The 17,789-nt window shown below is 32.0% G+C and overlaps 1 protein-coding gene and 1 non-coding gene across 3 annotated transcripts; one reads left to right on the top strand and one right to left on the bottom strand.

Annotated features, from left to right (window-relative positions):
- The first annotated feature begins 325 nt into the window (after nucleotides 1–325).
- On the top strand, nucleotides 326–1,956 carry LOC107952262 (bidirectional sugar transporter SWEET14). Of its 2 annotated transcripts, none has more exons than XM_016887532.2 (6): nucleotides 326–507; nucleotides 592–628; nucleotides 724–937; nucleotides 1,000–1,176; nucleotides 1,258–1,377; nucleotides 1,468–1,956. In XM_016887532.2, the coding sequence occupies exons 1-6, from the start codon at nucleotides 456–458 to the stop codon at nucleotides 1,708–1,710; spliced, it is 843 nt and encodes a 280-aa protein (XP_016743021.1). In that variant the 5' UTR covers nucleotides 326–455; the 3' UTR covers nucleotides 1,711–1,956. The 2 variants fall into 2 exon arrangements, with proteins under 2 accessions (XP_016743021.1, XP_016743028.1); XM_016887539.2 differs by having other exon boundaries at nucleotides 337–507; nucleotides 1,015–1,176.
- A 10,996-nt stretch (nucleotides 1,957–12,952) lies between these two features.
- Nucleotides 12,953–13,059, bottom strand: LOC121205150 (small nucleolar RNA R71). Its single transcript, XR_005900235.1, has one exon. It is a non-coding gene; the product is annotated as a small nucleolar RNA R71 (small nucleolar RNA).
- Between the last annotated feature and the right edge of the window lie 4,730 nt (nucleotides 13,060–17,789).

Raw genomic sequence — 17,789 nt, 5'->3', positions numbered from 1 at the left:
TATTAGCTAGTTAATTGGCAAAAGAGTACACACAATGTTGTACACTTGGCCTTGATAAAAAAGCCAAAAAGACTTAGTTTGGGAAACGCAAGAGCTTTAAACTTTGAGGCAGCTAAAGCATATATACAGCTATAAGACAAGATGAAGCTAACCTATACAGTTACTTATATTAGGCAAAAATCAAGAGATCAAAAGCAAAAAAAAGCTATGAAATTAAAACGCCCAGATAAAGTATACAGCTCATCATATTGTTTAACCCTAGCCCCCTCCCTACAAAATATCCGGGCAAGTTTGTTCATCAACAAGTTATGTGTGTCATCCCATCATCAAATAATTAAATAAGCTTCAAAGCTATGGTGTATATATATATGGGATTTTATGCAGAGTGAAATATATAAGCTCTTTCTTCTTCTCTACACTGATCAATACAGAGAAAGAGCTTCATATCAACAACAATGGCTGCAAACATCCATGATCAAAGTTTCTCTATTGTTTTTGGTCTTCTTGGTACTTACTAATTACATCATTAATTAACCTCTAACCATGTTTATACATGTTTCTTACATCTTTACTACCTTCAATTTTGTGCAGGGAATATTTTGTCTTTCTTTGTTTATCTTGCCCCACTGTAGGTTTTCTACTAACTCTTTAATATTTCGTCTAATTGTTGGGAATATGCATATATTAACATTTTTATTTATTTATTTTGGGTTCAATACGAAGGCCAACTTTTTACAGGATTTTCAAGAAGAAATCAACAGAAGGTTTTCAATCGATACCATATTCAGTAGCACTTTTCAGTGCCATGTTGCTTCTTTACTACGCTTTCCTCAAGCAACACGATGCAGTCATGCTCATCACCATTAACTCCATTGGCTCCTGCATCGAATCCATTTATCTCATTTTTTACCAGATTTATGCTACCAAAACAGCCAGGGTACGTATCAATATACCCTTTTTAAACCTTGATCTTTCATTTTATTATTATTATTTTAATAGCAATTTGCATTGCAGATATACACGACAAAGCTGGTTATATTTTTCAACATAGTGGCATTAGGATTAATCATACTTGTCACCTTGGTATTTTTTAAAGGCCATCTTCGAGTTTCTATCGTAGGGTGGATTTGTGCCATCTTCTCAGTTTGTGTCTTTGCTGCTCCCCTCAGCATCATTGTAAGTAAAACTAAATAAAACTCATTAACTTGTTAATAATGAAATAACATTCCTTTTTTTTTTAATTTATAAACTTTGCAGAGATTAGTGATAAAAACGAAGAGTGTGGAATACATGCCATTCCCATTGTCATTCTTTTTGACTCTCTGTGCTATAACATGGTTTCTTTATGGGTTTTCATTAAGGGATTTCTACATAGCAGTAAGTAGTCTATAATACTTGTTTGTATACACAAAATACGAAATTTTTTGGTTATCTATCGATTCATTCATTTTCTTTATGTTGTTTTAGACACCAAACATTTTGGGGTTCAGCTTTGGAATAACACAGATGATATTATATCTTGTATATCGCGGCGAAACGAAAGCATTGGTCTTGCCTGATAGCAACAACAAGGTCCAATTAGAGCAATTTCCGAATGCTAATAATGTCCAACAAAGTACTGTAAACCAGAATCAAGAAGGTGCCATGAATTATGGAGTTGCAGGGATGATTAGCAACTCACAAGTTGTCCCTAGTGAACTCAACGTTTGAACTCTTGAAAGTCATAAAATGGCATTGCAAGTAATAATGGATCTCGGACTTAGTGAGTTAAGGAATTCATACAAACATTCACTAAGTTTGAAATTCATTTTAACATATTCAATACTTTCCTATTTTGTATAAAAATTTGAAGTAATATTGCAACCATAGAAAATTATAAGTATATGTAAGGAATGGCATGGCATGGCGTATTTCCAGATATTTTAATTTGAAAGAATAGTTAAATTTGGATATAAATATAATGCACAGTTGCACACAAATAATATTCAATTTTTTTAGGTCATTTAACATTTTTAAACAGTCCAAAGACTTCAAATTTTCAATTTTGCATCGAAAAAAATACCAAATGTCATGCAGGTCTTACTTACTGAGTGAATTAAATTTCAATAATGTGGTATTAAAATAAATTAATTAAAAAAGAAAAAGGTTGCTGCCACAAAGCCTAAATTTACTAAAGATATCGTTAAACCTCTTAAAAATCTTGAGAAGGGTGTATGCTCAAGTGTCAGTGAAGATACAAATAATTACATTTCCCTAACAGATGCTCTAATTCTATGATTTGTTTCTTCTACCCACTTTGACAAATGCTTTGCTTTCCTTTCTATAATTTTTCTATTTTGTATCACTAACGAGATTGTGCAAATAATCTAGTATTTGTTTATTAGAATTTAAGTAATTTTTTTTTTCAATTTTTTTCTTCTGGGAATTTTTCTATTTCTAGGGTTCTTATAAAATATGGGAATGGGTTCTAAAGGGTATTTTATTTTACATAAAATATACCTTGAAATTAATATATTTTAATTTCAACCACTCAATAAGAATTCAGATATCAGCAGTTGCATTTGCAATGCTTTTATATTCTGCCTCAGCAGTAGACCTGGACACCAGCTACTTGTTGTTTCTTTGCACACCGTGAGACTGGATTGACCTCAAAGAATAAACAATAGCCAGTAGTTGATCTTCGATCATCAAGATCTGACCCCAGTTTGCATCAATAGATAAATGAGATGGGCTTAAACAAAATACCGAAATCAGTTGTCTTTAAGATACCTTTAGAATCCTCTTAATAGCCTTGAAATGAAGATCTAAAGGTTCCTGCATGAATTGACATATCTTGTTGACTGAAAATGCAATTTCAGGCCTAGTAATGACAATATACTATAGCACACCAGCTATACTACGATAAAGTTCCTCCTCTTCAATAGAAATAGGACTGCCAATGCTAGTTGACAAATTTGAAGTACTCACCATAGGTGTGGGAGAGCCATTTGCTTGATCCATGTGACACTTTTGAAGAAGCTCCATAATGTATTTCCGTCGACTAAGAAAAAGACCTTCTATGGTATACTTTACTTCAATACCCAAGAAGAAATTTGATAGACCTAAATTCTTCAATGAACAAGCTGTGTTAATATTGTTAAAAAAAGTATCAACTATATCATTATTATCACCAGTGATAAGAATAATCGTCTACATAGATCAAGACCTATATGGTTGCGTACTTTCTAACTTTCACAAACAAAGAAGCATCAGATTTTGACAAAGTAGAACCTGCTGACAACAAAAAATCTTTAAGCTTGTCAAACCATGCTCTAGGAACCTGTTTGAGGCCATAAAGAGCCTTTTTAAGTTTGCATACTAGCTTTTGATCTCCACATGATTTCTCAAAACTTGGAGGTTGATCCGTGTATACACCTCTATCAAAATACCATTTAAGAAGGCATTGTTTATATCAACTTGCCTAAGTCTCCTTTTGTGTCTGAAATAGACAATATGACTCTAATGGTAGCAGGTTTAACCACAGGGCTGTAGGTTTCTTGATAGTCAAAACCTGACATTTGGAGATATCATTAAGCAACCAATCTCCTTTTATACCTTGCTATAGAGCCATCAACTTGTCTCTTCACCTTAAAGTTGCCCTTGCAACCTACTGAAGTTTTGTTTGCAGGTAGTGGAACTAACTCCCAGGTATAATTTTTTACCAGTGCATCATATTCTTGTTGGGATGCTTGAGTCCATTCAGGGCTTTGAAATGCTTCGTCAATGGTTATCATAATTTCAAACTTAAAATTTGAATATTATATGTCTCTTAAAAATATTGTACTCTTAGTAAAAATTTTCTTATCATTTATATTGGTAGCTTTTGTAAATTTTTAAAATTATATATAATTATTCATTTATACATTCCTCAATTTACTATATAAGTTTATGCATAATTTATTAAATGTTAAAAACTTTCTTGTAAAGAAAAAATCAAAAAATCAATTTAAAAATTTAAAATGATTTGACTTAATTTTAGATAAAGGAATTATATTTTAATTAAATTAGTTTTTTTATTTCTTTAACATAATTAAATATAGAAAAATGATCAATTTGAAATTTAGATAAATTAAATAAAATTTCATTTTAAAATTATTATTATTTTTAAAGTAAATTAATATAATGTGAACTCTTTTTTAAATATTATTTTTTAACATTAATCTTATTATAGGAGGATAATAAGTTTCAACGCACTTAAACTTACATCCGATGTCAATTGAGTTAAAACTCAATCTGTTAAATATGATTTAATTTAAGTTTAAATAAAATAACAAAACTATATATTTAGGTAGCAAAAAAATTTAAAGATATTTATGTTGTTTATTTTTAATTGTTAATTTGAAGTTTATATATTTTTTATTATAACTTTGTTTCAAAGAGAAAATGCACATCGTATTAATATACCATAACATAAAATTCTTGAAGTTTCTAATCTATAAACATATCAAATATTAAGCCCTTCAATTAAGAAGTATATATATACATCTTTTCCAACTAAGAAGTTATCCTTTTGCTTTGTCATGTTTACAAAATTTTGTAAAGTGTACATGGGTTTACGTTATGATCTTGGAAATAATTGAAAAGGGATTGAAATGGAGTGGTAGGTAGGTGCAAACGAATGATCATAAAACAAAAACTGTCTTTTTCTTTCAAGTTGATAACATATTTTCATGATATATTGTACATTCACACTAAATGTATGTTTCCATTATTTAGATTTAACTTGTACAACACTTATTTTCTTATAAAATTAATTAATCTCATTAATTATTTATCAACAAATTAAGGGAAAAAGGAAAAGGCAGCCAGCTAATCATGTCATATATATTGCAATGTTGAAGTCAAAATCACGACACTGAATGTGTTAATTTTGTTTTTCTTTTTACTCCATAAATGAGTTTAAGAAAAAAAAGTTACCGCATATATGTTGATTTAATTGTTGTTGTCTGTATCCAGTTTTCTCTATAATATTGGTGGGTAGCTTACTTACTTTAAACCTGTCAGAACTGTTTCCATCCAAATCCTTGAAACCAGATATTAAGAATTGTATAGTCCCTTTCACTGTTTTCATCTTTGACATGGAAGAAAAAAGAATCTTCAATTCTTATATTTCTTGGATTTGAAGTAAACTCTGATATGGAAAATATTTTCTTCAAACAGTGTGTTCCATTGGCTTTGATATGGACTTTGCATGACTACAGGTTAATGAATAGAAAGGAAAACGATGGCTTTGCATGTCTGGTTGAAAGCCAGTGAACCTTTTTATTATTTGTAACATTACATTGTAATTTCTTGTTTTCTGTTTACAAGTAATTAATGTTCTAACCTCTTCATCCACATCAAAGAAACATTACTGATTGCTACAAAAGTGCCTTTACTGTTCTTGTACTACTTGTTTGAGCTGCTAGAGTTGAGCAATTTTTCATTTTTACAATAAAAAAATTAGGTCATAAAGGAGTATGCATAATTCATCACTCAAATCCCTTAGCTCATCAAATCAAACCATAAAAGCATATATGTTGATTGCATAAATGTGGATTAAAGATAATTGAATTACTTACTGAGTTAGATTTCGTAAATGTAGGAAAAACCGAACTATATAAATAATTTGGTGTGTTCATTGTTTACTTGTTTATCGCAGTAACAATCGAAGCGGTCAGTTTAGTCAGACACTTCCATTCTTCATTCGATTTGAAGCAATAAGCAATTGTTAGGTTCCAAAAAAATATTTCATTTGAAACTTTAACTATTCTTTGAATTTTTTTGAGCAAACAAACATACACTTCTTGATTCCGATTGTAAAGGTGAATGTCATCAATGTATACCCCAACACTTTCCATAATGGGCTACAAAATCCTAACACGAACTTTTAAAATAGTTAAGGAGTTGTATTTAAACCAAAAGGTAGGACATTCCATCTTACTCTTTTAGGTCAATTCCCAATTTCCAAAAACTAGCTTTGAGATCAAGTTTTGAAAAGACTCTTGCTTTTGATAAGACAAGGAACAAAGAATTTATGTTGGCCAAAGAAAACATGTCATCTTGGAGAAAATGGTTCAGAGGTTGATAGTTAATTACCAATTTGTGCTTTCCTCTCACTTGTTCTGCTCTTTTGTTGACATAAAAAGTTTCACAAGCCACTAAGAATTAGATGGTTCAATTTGACCTTGTTGTTAAAATTCTAAGCATTCAAATTTTACAAGTTTCTGATTTTCTAGATTCATCCTAGTATGACTGGCTTTTATAGGATTTACATCCTTATCCTTTTTTAAAGGTAATCTAATGAAGAATTCTTAGTTTTTCCATAAAGGATGGTCTCATTTGGAAAGAAAATCTAAATGTGAATCAGAACAAAACTATAACTTTTAATTCTTCGATGATTTGATTGCATTTATCCTATTGAATAATAAGTGGCCTAGGGATGGTCATAAAAGGCTTGAATGTTTTTTTATATCTAACTCTTTTATGGAGGTTACGTATATGTTGGGCCTTTATGTAAAGATCAAAGCCCACCATAATATCATTTCTTGTTAGTTAGGAACACAAAACTATTGTGGTAATGGAATAGCTCAAGAAAAACAAACTATAATGGGTTTGCTGATAAGGTGGTATTAAAATTTTAGTTTATAATAGAGTTAAAAATATTTGGTTTATGGTTTTCACCAATCTGGAGGTAAGACTTTTGGGTTCATAATGATTCTCGTTGCTTCAATATCAACGAAGGCTTTAGTTCAAATAGGTTTAATATACTTATTAAGATAAATGGAGACTAGGATCCGGGGCATGGATATAGTTAAAGTAATGGTTGAATTGGTGAAGGTATTTGAGGAAATTTTATTTTGGCTTTGGAGCATATATATATATATATTCCTTCACTAAATGACTGAACAAACTCTATTTCGATTTCTTCTAGTTCAAAACTTTGGATTGCAATTAGAGTTTTGTATGTTGATTATCTTTAATGGATAAAAGGGATTCAAGAGCTTTATCATCTCAAATGTTAATGACAACTTCTTTCTGAATTTGATAAATCATTTTGGTTCTATTTTATTGTTACGATAATTTTTCCATAATGACCCTTTTGATTATAAATATAACATCTAAAAGATTTGGCACCAATAGATCTTTATTCCTTAAATATCTCCATTTTCTTCTCCCTTTAGGAGTACCGAAGGATTTGAATCTCCTAGATTTGCATCTTTTGAAATGCTTCATCTGTTTTACATGGCAGTGATAATGCTAATCTTCTTTGCATTTGATCTGTAGTCTTGAACCATCACATGTGTTGTCCATTTATTTATTACCATATAGATAATCCTTGAAGATTTTTATTCTATTGCAAATATCTTCTATAGAAATATCCTCTTCTTGTTGAATTTCCCTAGTAGTGAGGTTGATGATGTCTCTCTTTTGTTGTTGCAACACCCTGTTCCCTACTGCTTGGAGAGGTTCAGGTATTGAACTAAAATTGCTTAATTTAAACTTGGATTAACACCCAGAGAGTAGAAAAGTTTAGTCATTAAATGGAAATTTCTATCAATCTTTTCTTTTGTATGATCAACATTACATTGTGAAGAACTTTTTTCTTTTAAGAGTTTTTAGATTATTAAGATTGTCAATAAAATAAGAAAGAATAATCTTGATAAGTTAGGAGAAATCTCCAAAAACCATAAATTGCATTTGATCTACTTGATTTACATAATTCTACCAACTTAGAGCATTCGAGCAAATTTGGAAACAAACTCTATCAAAACTGTGTAGGTACTTTCTTTAGATAATTTCCTATTTTTTAACTAGGCATGGAATTATTGCAAAGTGGTTGATCACTTTGAAAAAGGAATATCATCTACAGTGAGTTTTTTTTTCTAACCATGAATGGAATTCTTGCAATATATCTGATCACTTTAAAGGAAGAATATCATCTAAAGTAAAAGTGTTTCTTTTTTCTCTTATTGGAAGAGCATGATTATGAGATGAGGCTCCAAAATTATCAACCATGTCTTCATCTAGACCCTTTTTTCGGGGATCTTGTTTTACTTTTATAGCCATAATGTGTTGTCTTCGTCATTTGTGCAAGATTTAGTAGAATAACATGAAGTTTTATCTTCAAAAAATGAAGTTTCTGTTGGATATGGTGCCCTAAATGTAGTATATTTATTTTATATACTTGTATTTTTCAAACAAATTGATTCAATTATAACATCCATTTAAGTACATTAAAACATTTTGTATATTGACCTTAATGTTTTTGAGCACAAAGCAAAATGGAAGCAAATATTGGCTCACTAGTTATCTAATGTTTAACTAATACTAAGCAGTATTACATGGTCGGGTCGTAATACGAAATGACAGCTTGTATTAGTAGATGGAACCCAAACATGTCCATAGTCTAATTAGAAATGAGCAAACCGATTGAAAGACTAATATGTTGTTTATCAAATCCAATTGAGGAGATGCTTTGTCTTGTGTATCAAAACGAATGGCTCCTAGAAGATAGAGACATAGATGTGATTGACTGGACTGGCAGTACATCAAACATGACCCAATTAGAATAGACTTGACTATGCCCTAATGTGCGTGCACCAAAGCTATAAATCAACACAATTAAATTTAGATGCCTAATAGTATGCTACAAGTGTGATAGATCAAGTCGTAATATTGGTAGTGTTATAATAGAACACCCCGATATTCCAACGATCGAACCTAAGGGAGTTCGGGGACAAAGTGATCAAAGTGCAACAAGTATGCAAATAGGAAGTCTAGCTAACTACTTGCTAATTACTATATTAGGGTAAATTATAATCAATGGTAATTACACTAATAAACTATTTAACACTAAGAATGACCAAATTGTAAAATAGTCAAATTTATGCAATTAACAATTAAAGAAACACAAGTGGTTGGTTGGCTTCGATGCTGCTGATTAATCTTTGGATTAGGGATCTAAAAGGTTTAAACTTCTAATTGACTCAATTTTACCTCTCGGTCACCATTTTACCAAATTACATGATTTAGTTTGATTTATCCCTTGACCTCACCAAACTAACTTAGGACAACCATATTGGTGCTCGGTAGACTCTCATTTTGGTCTTACCTACCTAATATTCACCTAGAGGCGTCAATTCTAAGTTTCAAGTCTATTTGATTTACTCCAGTTTTTACAATTTAGTCTATGTATCAAAAACTAACCAAACAACATTTCCATCAACCAACCACCATAAATTTAGTTACCTAAATCAACTTTATGCAAACAACAACCTAACACATACTCACATCATATATTAAAATAAGTACAAGAGTAGGGACAAAGAAAGCTTAGAAATTTCTTAGTATTTGCTTGAAGAGGATGATGATATCAACAATAGAGGTGAAATATATTAAAGGCTTTTGATGAAAATGAAAATACAAAGTAAATTTTGAGTGCCAAAGTGCAATTAATACAAAAGCTATAGTAAAAACTAACTAAACTACAGACTAAACAAACTAAAACTCAGAAAAGTTATGAACCAAACCCAAATAATATAAAAAGTAACTCCTAAGCTTAGAAGATGAAAGAAAAGGTGGTTGCTTTAAGTGCTCAGCCAAAAAGCCTTTTTAACTAGCTGAGGTACAATCCAAATTTAAAACAAAAAACCCTTAAAAGTTATATTTTGGCTTAGGCTAATGTTGGATAAAAGACTACCCCAACAATAATTTTACTCCCATCAGGCAGCGATGTTGCAACACCCAAGCTTCGGTGTCGTGACATTTTAGACAGTAGTGCACTTGTGTTTGTGGGGGGTCTCAATGTGGCGACATCACTTGTGATGACTCCAATTTCTTCACTTCAACACCTTTAGGGATATCACGATCTCGGAGGCTTGGTATCATGACTTTAGCTTGGTGTCACGACATCCTACCCTCGGTGTCACAACTCTCTCGGTAGTAGGCTCCATGTTGATTTTGCATTGAAGTTTTGCATCCTCAAGGTAAAGGGGTTCAGTGTCATGACTTCCATAACATCGATGTCGTGACACCCACTCTGAATAATGTTTTCCTCAAGGTTGCGTGTCACCTTTTTCAAGGTTGCGTGTCACCTTTTTACACCAACTCAAACACATCGTTAAGTCCCGTATGGCATTGTTTTGCCAATTTGGTTCTTAATAGGGACAAAACTACTAAAAAATGTTTATTAATGGTGAAAGCTAATATTCAAAAAAAGCATAAAAAAGACACTTAATTTTCTTGAGAATAAGCTCTCAAGTGTATTGGAGAGCGTAATTTGACATATCAAATTACGATAGATTAAACTCCTATACACTTAAGTCTTTACTTTTCTTTAAGAAAACACCTAAAACACATACAAAATAGATGACCCTTGAACAATGGAAAAATGTTTCAATCGATTAACGAGTATGTAATGTGTAACCAATTCTTCTAATATACAATCTAAAAATGATGCGTTGCAAATTCACAACTTTGGAAGCAAATCAGTTTAGTTCACAAAGTTACTGAGTAAATAGAGATAGAGATAGAGATAATCCCATAAACGTAATATTCTTCACATTATTCTATCAAAATAAGCCATGCAGATATGATGTATCTATGAATGAAGGAATTTAACTTATTTATTTTTAACAAAGTTTTACAAAAATTGTAAACAAGGACATTAATGTCACATATGACTTTTTAGCTTGTAACACTCTGCGGCTTAGTTTGGTATGAATTCAAAAAAAATATTTGCTCAAGACATTTCAAGCTCTAGGAACTGTATATCACATGGCATTGTTCCCATTTCGCCCCATATGTAATCATTAAGCTCACCATATTATTTCTCATTTTCTTATCTTCCTTTTTTCTTTAACAATGTGGAAGATATGGTTTAATATTTATGCATACAAACAACTTAGCGAGCACTTATGCACTATGGTAATGAAAAACTCATTTTAGACTCTTGAATTGATTTTTTTATGTTGAGGACATTCTAAATTTTTCTATTTTCACCCATAATGTCCTTTTCTCTTATAAGCTATAAAAGTAACATATTTTAATCTCATTCTTAATACGCTTTTGGATGATTAATTATGGAAATTAGTGAATTTGATGCTCTTTCCTTTAAATTCATGTTTCTATATTTAGAAGAGCATATGGGAGTGAAAGGAGTGAAAACTAAGCCAAAATTGGAGAAAAAGAGCAGATTGCAGGAGCCACGCAGGCTGGACACATGCCCATGACCTTGCTTCCCAAATGCATAGAAAAACACAATTTTTAGGTTTACTGGGCATTCTAAATTCTATAAATACCATTAAAAGAAGAGAGAATGGAGTCATCAAAGAAGATCGAAGCAAACACTCAAGGAACACCATTGGAGCCACTTTCAAAGCAAATTTCCATCAAGATCAAATACCTCCTTTTAATTTCTTTTGAAGTTATGAGTTTCTTTGTTTCTTATGGTTTTTCTAATTTTGAGATGTTTTTATTTAGAATTATGAACTAATTCCCTAGTTACCTAAAAAGGATGAAACCTATGACGAATTCTATTATTTAATTTCTATTTTACATGATAAATACTTGATTCTTGTTTTAAATTATGTGTGCTTATTTCTTGTTTTAATATTTTTGGGATATTAATTCTTGTTTAATGTACTTAATTCAGTGGAGCAAAAGTCCCCGTTTAAGAGTAAATCTAGCATAATTGAGTGGAGTTTCATGCAATCCTAGAAATAGGGCAACATAAATCTACTTGATTAGAGTCAAATTTAATAGAGGAATCCATAGATCGAGTTAATGTGACAATATGAGTTTTAATTAGAAAGAGATTTCAAATTAATCAACCTAGAGTCAATTGCTTTTACTCTCGAAAGAGATATTACCAGAATTTAGGGATTTCTACGGATCAAGACACCAAGTGAATAAATCGTTTAAATCAAATTAATAATAATAGAAGGAGTCTAGGTGGATTCTTTCCTGGGTATTGTCTCTCTCATTGGTTATCTTTCGATTATTTTTCTGATTCTTTCTCTTTTGCGTTCTTATTTAAATTAGTTTAGTAATTTTAGATTAAAACTCATCATTCCAAATTATCGACTAAATAAAAAGAAAATGGTATTTACTAATACTTTTAGTCCTCGTAGATATGATATCTCTACTCACCGTAGCTATACTATTGCTCGATAGGTGCACTTGCTTTTGTTGTAAATTTTAGTTAGTACGAAAAACACACATCAAGTTTTTGGCGCCATTGCTTGGGACTAAACTATTAGGAAGACTTCATTTTTATTAATTTAGCCATTTTTTTATATTTTTGTTTTTAGTTTAATTTTTACATTCTAATTTTTTTCTTCTGTTTACTTTCAGAAAGTTCTTTTGGTTTATGACTAGAAGAAACCCATCGGGACCATTGTTATTTGATAGTGAAATTGAAAGTACAACTCGTAGAAACCATAGAGAAGCAAGGTAGAGTTGACAGAATTTAGTAGAAGAACAAGAGGACATTATTATGACTAAGGAGATGGACAATAATTAGAATATTTTGTTACCTCCTAAAGCTGCAGCATCTTCTGTTCCTCGTACTATGTACGATTATGCCAAATCCACTCTGACTGGGGCTAAATCGAGTATTGTACGATCCACCATTGCTGCAAATAATTTTAAACTGAAGCCAAACACAATTCAGATGTTACAACAGTTTGTTCAGTTTGAGTGTTTTCAAGACGAAGATCCAAATACTCATTTGGCCAATTTTTTGGAAATTTGCGATACTTTCAAGATTAATGGCGCCACTGATGACACCATTCACTTACAATTATTCCTTTTCTCATTGAGAAACAAAGCTAAACAGTGGTTGAACTCTTTACCTCGAGGTTCCATCACTATATAGGCTCAAATGACCGAGAAATTTTTACTAAAGTACTTTCCATCGGCTAAGATAGCCAATTTGAGGAATGGTATCTCTTCCTTTGTGCAGATCGATTTGGAGACTTTATATGATGCATGGCAGAGATGCAAGAATCTATTGAGAAGGTGCCCTCACCATGGGTTACCCTTATGGCTATAGGTTCAAAACTTCTATAGCGGTTTGAATACCTCAACTAGACAGTTAATCGACGCAGCAGCCAGTGGAACACTTAACAATAAAACACCAAAGCGACTTATGGATTCATTGAAGAGATGGCACTGAACAATAATCAGTGGCAATTCTTAAGGACAAAGTCGATGAAAGCAACCGGTGTCTTTAATTTAGATGCAATCACCATGTTATCAAACCAGGTAGAGATATTAAATAAAAAAAATTATGGTTTATATCTTTTTACGCAAGTAAATTCGGTGATGCAATAAGATGCAAATGGAGGTGGAATAAATAATCCAAAATATTTACCCTTTGGTCCTAGTATGGAGAATGAGCACATTAATTATATGAGTAATAATTCTAGACCTCAAAATAAGCCTTATAGTAATAACTATAATGCAGATTGGAGAAACCACCCAAATTTCTCATGGGATAGTCAAGGAAACCAAAGATCACAACCCTCTCCGGGCTTTCAACAACCTTATCAGCAATAGATGAAGCCGAACCTTGAAGAGATGTTGAAAAAATTTATTTTGGTGTCAGAGAATCGTTTTCAAAACACAGAAACAACATTGAAAATCAGCAAGCATCAATTCATGGGCTCGAAAATCAGATTGGGCAGCTCGCTAAATTGGTTTCAAAAAGGTAGTAAGGTAGTTTACCTAGTAACACCGAACCTAACCCAAAAGAGCATGTAAAGGCAGTTACATTGAGGAATGGGAAAGTGTTGGTTGAGCTCGAAAAGAAGTCGCAACAGGAAACTGATAAGACAAATGATGAAGGGGAAAAACCAAAGAAATTAAGACATCAGTGGTTAAAGAATATAAACCACCGATCCCATATATGGTAAAGTTGAAGAAAGACCGCATGGATGAACAATTTGGTAAATTTCTTAAACTTTTTAAACAATTACATATTAACTTACCTTTTTTTGAAACTATTTCGCAGATGGCCACATATGAAAATTCTTAAATGAGCTATTAACAAATAAAAGGAAATTTGAATAGCTACCCAGTGTGGAACTCAACGAGGAATGCTCAACTATTCTCCAAAATAAGCCGCCAACTAAGCTGAAAGATCCAGGAAGTTTTACTATTCCCTATTTTATTAGTAGTTTAAACATTGAGAAAGCATTAGTTGATTTGGGTGCTAGCATTAATTTGATGCCTTATAAAATGTTCAAGCAACTTGGTCTTGGGGAACTAAAACCCACTAGGACAAATATTCAATTGGCTGATAGATCTATTAAATATCGTAGGGTTATTATTGAAGATGTACTCATAAAAGTAGATAAATTCATATTCCTTGTTGATTTTGTTGTGCTTGACATAGATGAAGATGTTGAGGTACTTTTAATTTTAGGTCGCCCATTTTTAGTCACGGCTAGGGTTATTATTGATGTAGGTGATGGTAAACTTGTGCTTAGGGTAGGAGATGAAGAAATCCTTTTAAAAATCTAGGATGCCATGCGATTCTCTAGAGAACAAGATGATTCCTATTATTTTCTTGACTCTATTGATCATGTTACTCAAGATTCATTGTAAGAAATCATTCATTAAGACACATTAGAACTATGTCTTATTCAAAGAGAGGAGGTAGATGGCAAAAATGTTATGATAAGTGAGACGAAAAGTGATTTAGATTCTAATGAGTCTTCATTGACACTATAATAGGGTTACAGAGCATTACTAAACTTATTACATAAACAAACATACATTTCACATACAATTTTCATTTCCAATAATAAAAACCAGTCACATTCAGTCGTACAGTCCTTAATATGAGCCTACGAGGACCAAAACATGCATTACAAGTGGTTCGGGACTAAACAGATAACTCAGTAAAATTTTTGGAAAACATAGAAAACTTTTCAAAATACAAGGGACACACGCCCATGTGGCCCGGCTGTGTGTCACACGGTCAAAGACACACCCGTGTCACAGGCTGTGTCAACATTTGAAATGGGATTACATGGTCATCTCCCAGCTCGTGTCTGGCCCTATGTAACTCTCTAACTTAGGTCACACGGCAAACCACATGCCTATGTGACTAGCCCGTGTACCCTTCGAAACGGCCTCACATGCCCGTATACCAGGTCGTGTGCTAGGCCGTGCCAAAACTATAGGGTATACTGACTTATGCCTCATGGCCAAGCCACATGGCCAAGTCACATGCCTGTGTGCTGGGCCGTGTGGAGTATACTGATTTGGTTTTTAATTATGTACCAGGGGATACACAGCTGTGTCACCTGACTGTGTGTCACACACGACTGAGACACACGTCCGTGTCTTTGCCCGTGTGACAAAAATAGGCTATTTTCCAAGCCATCTTTCTCACCCAAACTTGCATTCATCTACACGTACCAAAAAGCATATATCATACCATCCATAGGCATTCAAATCAATCTCAACCAAGTACAATTCATGCTATTCCAATACTAACAATCATAAGGCACACAAGTATCACAATTGAACCTTCACAAACATACCAATATAACTTTCTACAATCATTGAACTAATCAAATTTCTTAGTAGGTTTGGTGTCTAAAACAACATACATACCATATCTCAAAATTTATCCATTTGGTACTCAATTACTGATACACAATTAAGGCCTTTACCTAACAATTACAAACCACATAATAAAGAGCTATTTAAACATTTAGCTATATACATACATATACCAATATATGCCAAAATAAGCCAAATCACTTGGCTATTAACATTACAAACCTATAAGCCATATTAACCAAAACTCCTATGCATGCCCTATAACCAATACCCAAGTTCAAAAGTACCAAAATGACAGCTGGATAGTGTGATGAGATCTTCGACGACTCCCAAATCTGAGCAAGCTTTGAAATCACTATAAAACACGGAAAAGTAAACAGAGTAAGCTACAAAACTTAGTAAGCTTTTATGCTTAATAAGTAAAACTTACCATTCAACTACAATTCAAATCCTTAAACATCATATAATGCAATTCAATTTAGTGTTCAAAACTTAACACATATTCAATCCAAAGGTTAGACATGAATTCCATCTATTTCCTCGATTCAATGATGGTATAGTTCACATACATACCTGTACCAACTCGTATCAATTTCATACTCTTCCAATTCATCGAATTACTCGTTGAACCATTTGGAATAATATTGGATACTCAGGAATCTTGCACCCTATGTGGCAATACCAGGCCGAAGCCATCTCAGTCTCATATCTCATATAATGCTCACTCTCGAGCTATCAACGGGCCTGCTCACACAAGCTGACGGTCAAGATGTAACCACACGGTGTTGCTCACACAAGCTGATGAGTAACCGCAACACATGCCGGAAAACTCAGCCACCAGTAGAACGTATGGACTAGCACCCAAAACACAATAACCCCTAATGACATGTAATTTATTTCCTATCTATTTTTAAGGTTCAATCGTGATTTCATACATTGCCGATAATTTGTCGAGAATATCTGTAGTGATGTATCATCACAAATATATCAATTAAGCATTCAAATATATATAATTTAATACTTATTAAACATACGAACTTACCTCGATCACAAAAATATCGGAACATGATTGACTAAACCAATACTTTATTTTTCCCCTGGTCTAGATCCGAACTTCACTTTTTCTTATCTATATATAATCAAATTTAACTTATTTAATTATCATTCTATTCAATTTAATCCAAAATTCATATTATAACAAAATTACACTTTTGCCCCTAATATTTCAACTTCTTTACAATTTAGTCTCTAGCTCATAAAAATGTAAATTAATGAAATTCAACTTATACCCATGCTAGCCCAATTTCCCTTATTATCATAGTAGCCCATATTTTTCATTATTTCGCACATTTACCATACAATTTATCACATTTCTCAATTAATCCCTAATTGACAATTTTATCAAAAATCACTTAACAAATGTTGTTTATCTAACAAAAACCATTCATTTTCTATCATCAAACACCAAAATAAACATATATTTATCAATTTTAAAACCTTAAAAATTTAAAAGTTTTTCAAATTAGTCCCTGGGCTAGCTAGATTAAGCTACAACGACTCCCAAAACATAGAAGTCATTAAAAACGGGACGAAAAATACTCACATGCAAGGCTGAAAGTGAAGGCCAAATGTTAAGCTTCTCCAATGTCTATTTTTCCCTAAATTTTGGTTGAAGAAGATAAATGGGAAATAAAATTGATTTTGTTTTATTTAATTTCAATTTAATTACTAAATACCAAAATTAACCTTATAAATTTTCACAAATTTCAAAATTACCAAGCTATTATCATCTATTAACATATTAATGAGTTATTTACCACATAAAGACCTTAACTTTAAGGTTCCATAGCTATTAGACACCTTTAGCTAATAGAACACAACTTTTACATTTTACGTGATTTAGTCATTTTTATCGAATTGAGCATTCAAAAAATTTCTTAACGAAATTTTCATACAATCATACTATCACACAATATACATTAAAATAATAATAAAATAATTATTTTGACCTCAGATTTTTGGTTTCAAAACCACTGTTTTGATTTGACTAAAAATAAGCTATTACAGAGACAGAAAAATTTTGAGGACATTCAGGTAAATAATTAATTAAAATTGAAACCCTCTATTGAAGAACCTCCCAAATTGGAACTGAAGCAATTACCAAATCACTTATAGTATGCATTTCTTGAAAA

The sequence above is a fragment of the Gossypium hirsutum genome, chromosome A08, assembly GCF_007990345.1.
Source record: "Gossypium hirsutum isolate 1008001.06 chromosome A08, Gossypium_hirsutum_v2.1, whole genome shotgun sequence".
In the NCBI taxonomy this organism is placed as follows: Eukaryota; Viridiplantae; Streptophyta; class Magnoliopsida; order Malvales; family Malvaceae; genus Gossypium; species Gossypium hirsutum.
This window is presented reverse-complemented; position numbering and strand designations above follow the sequence as displayed.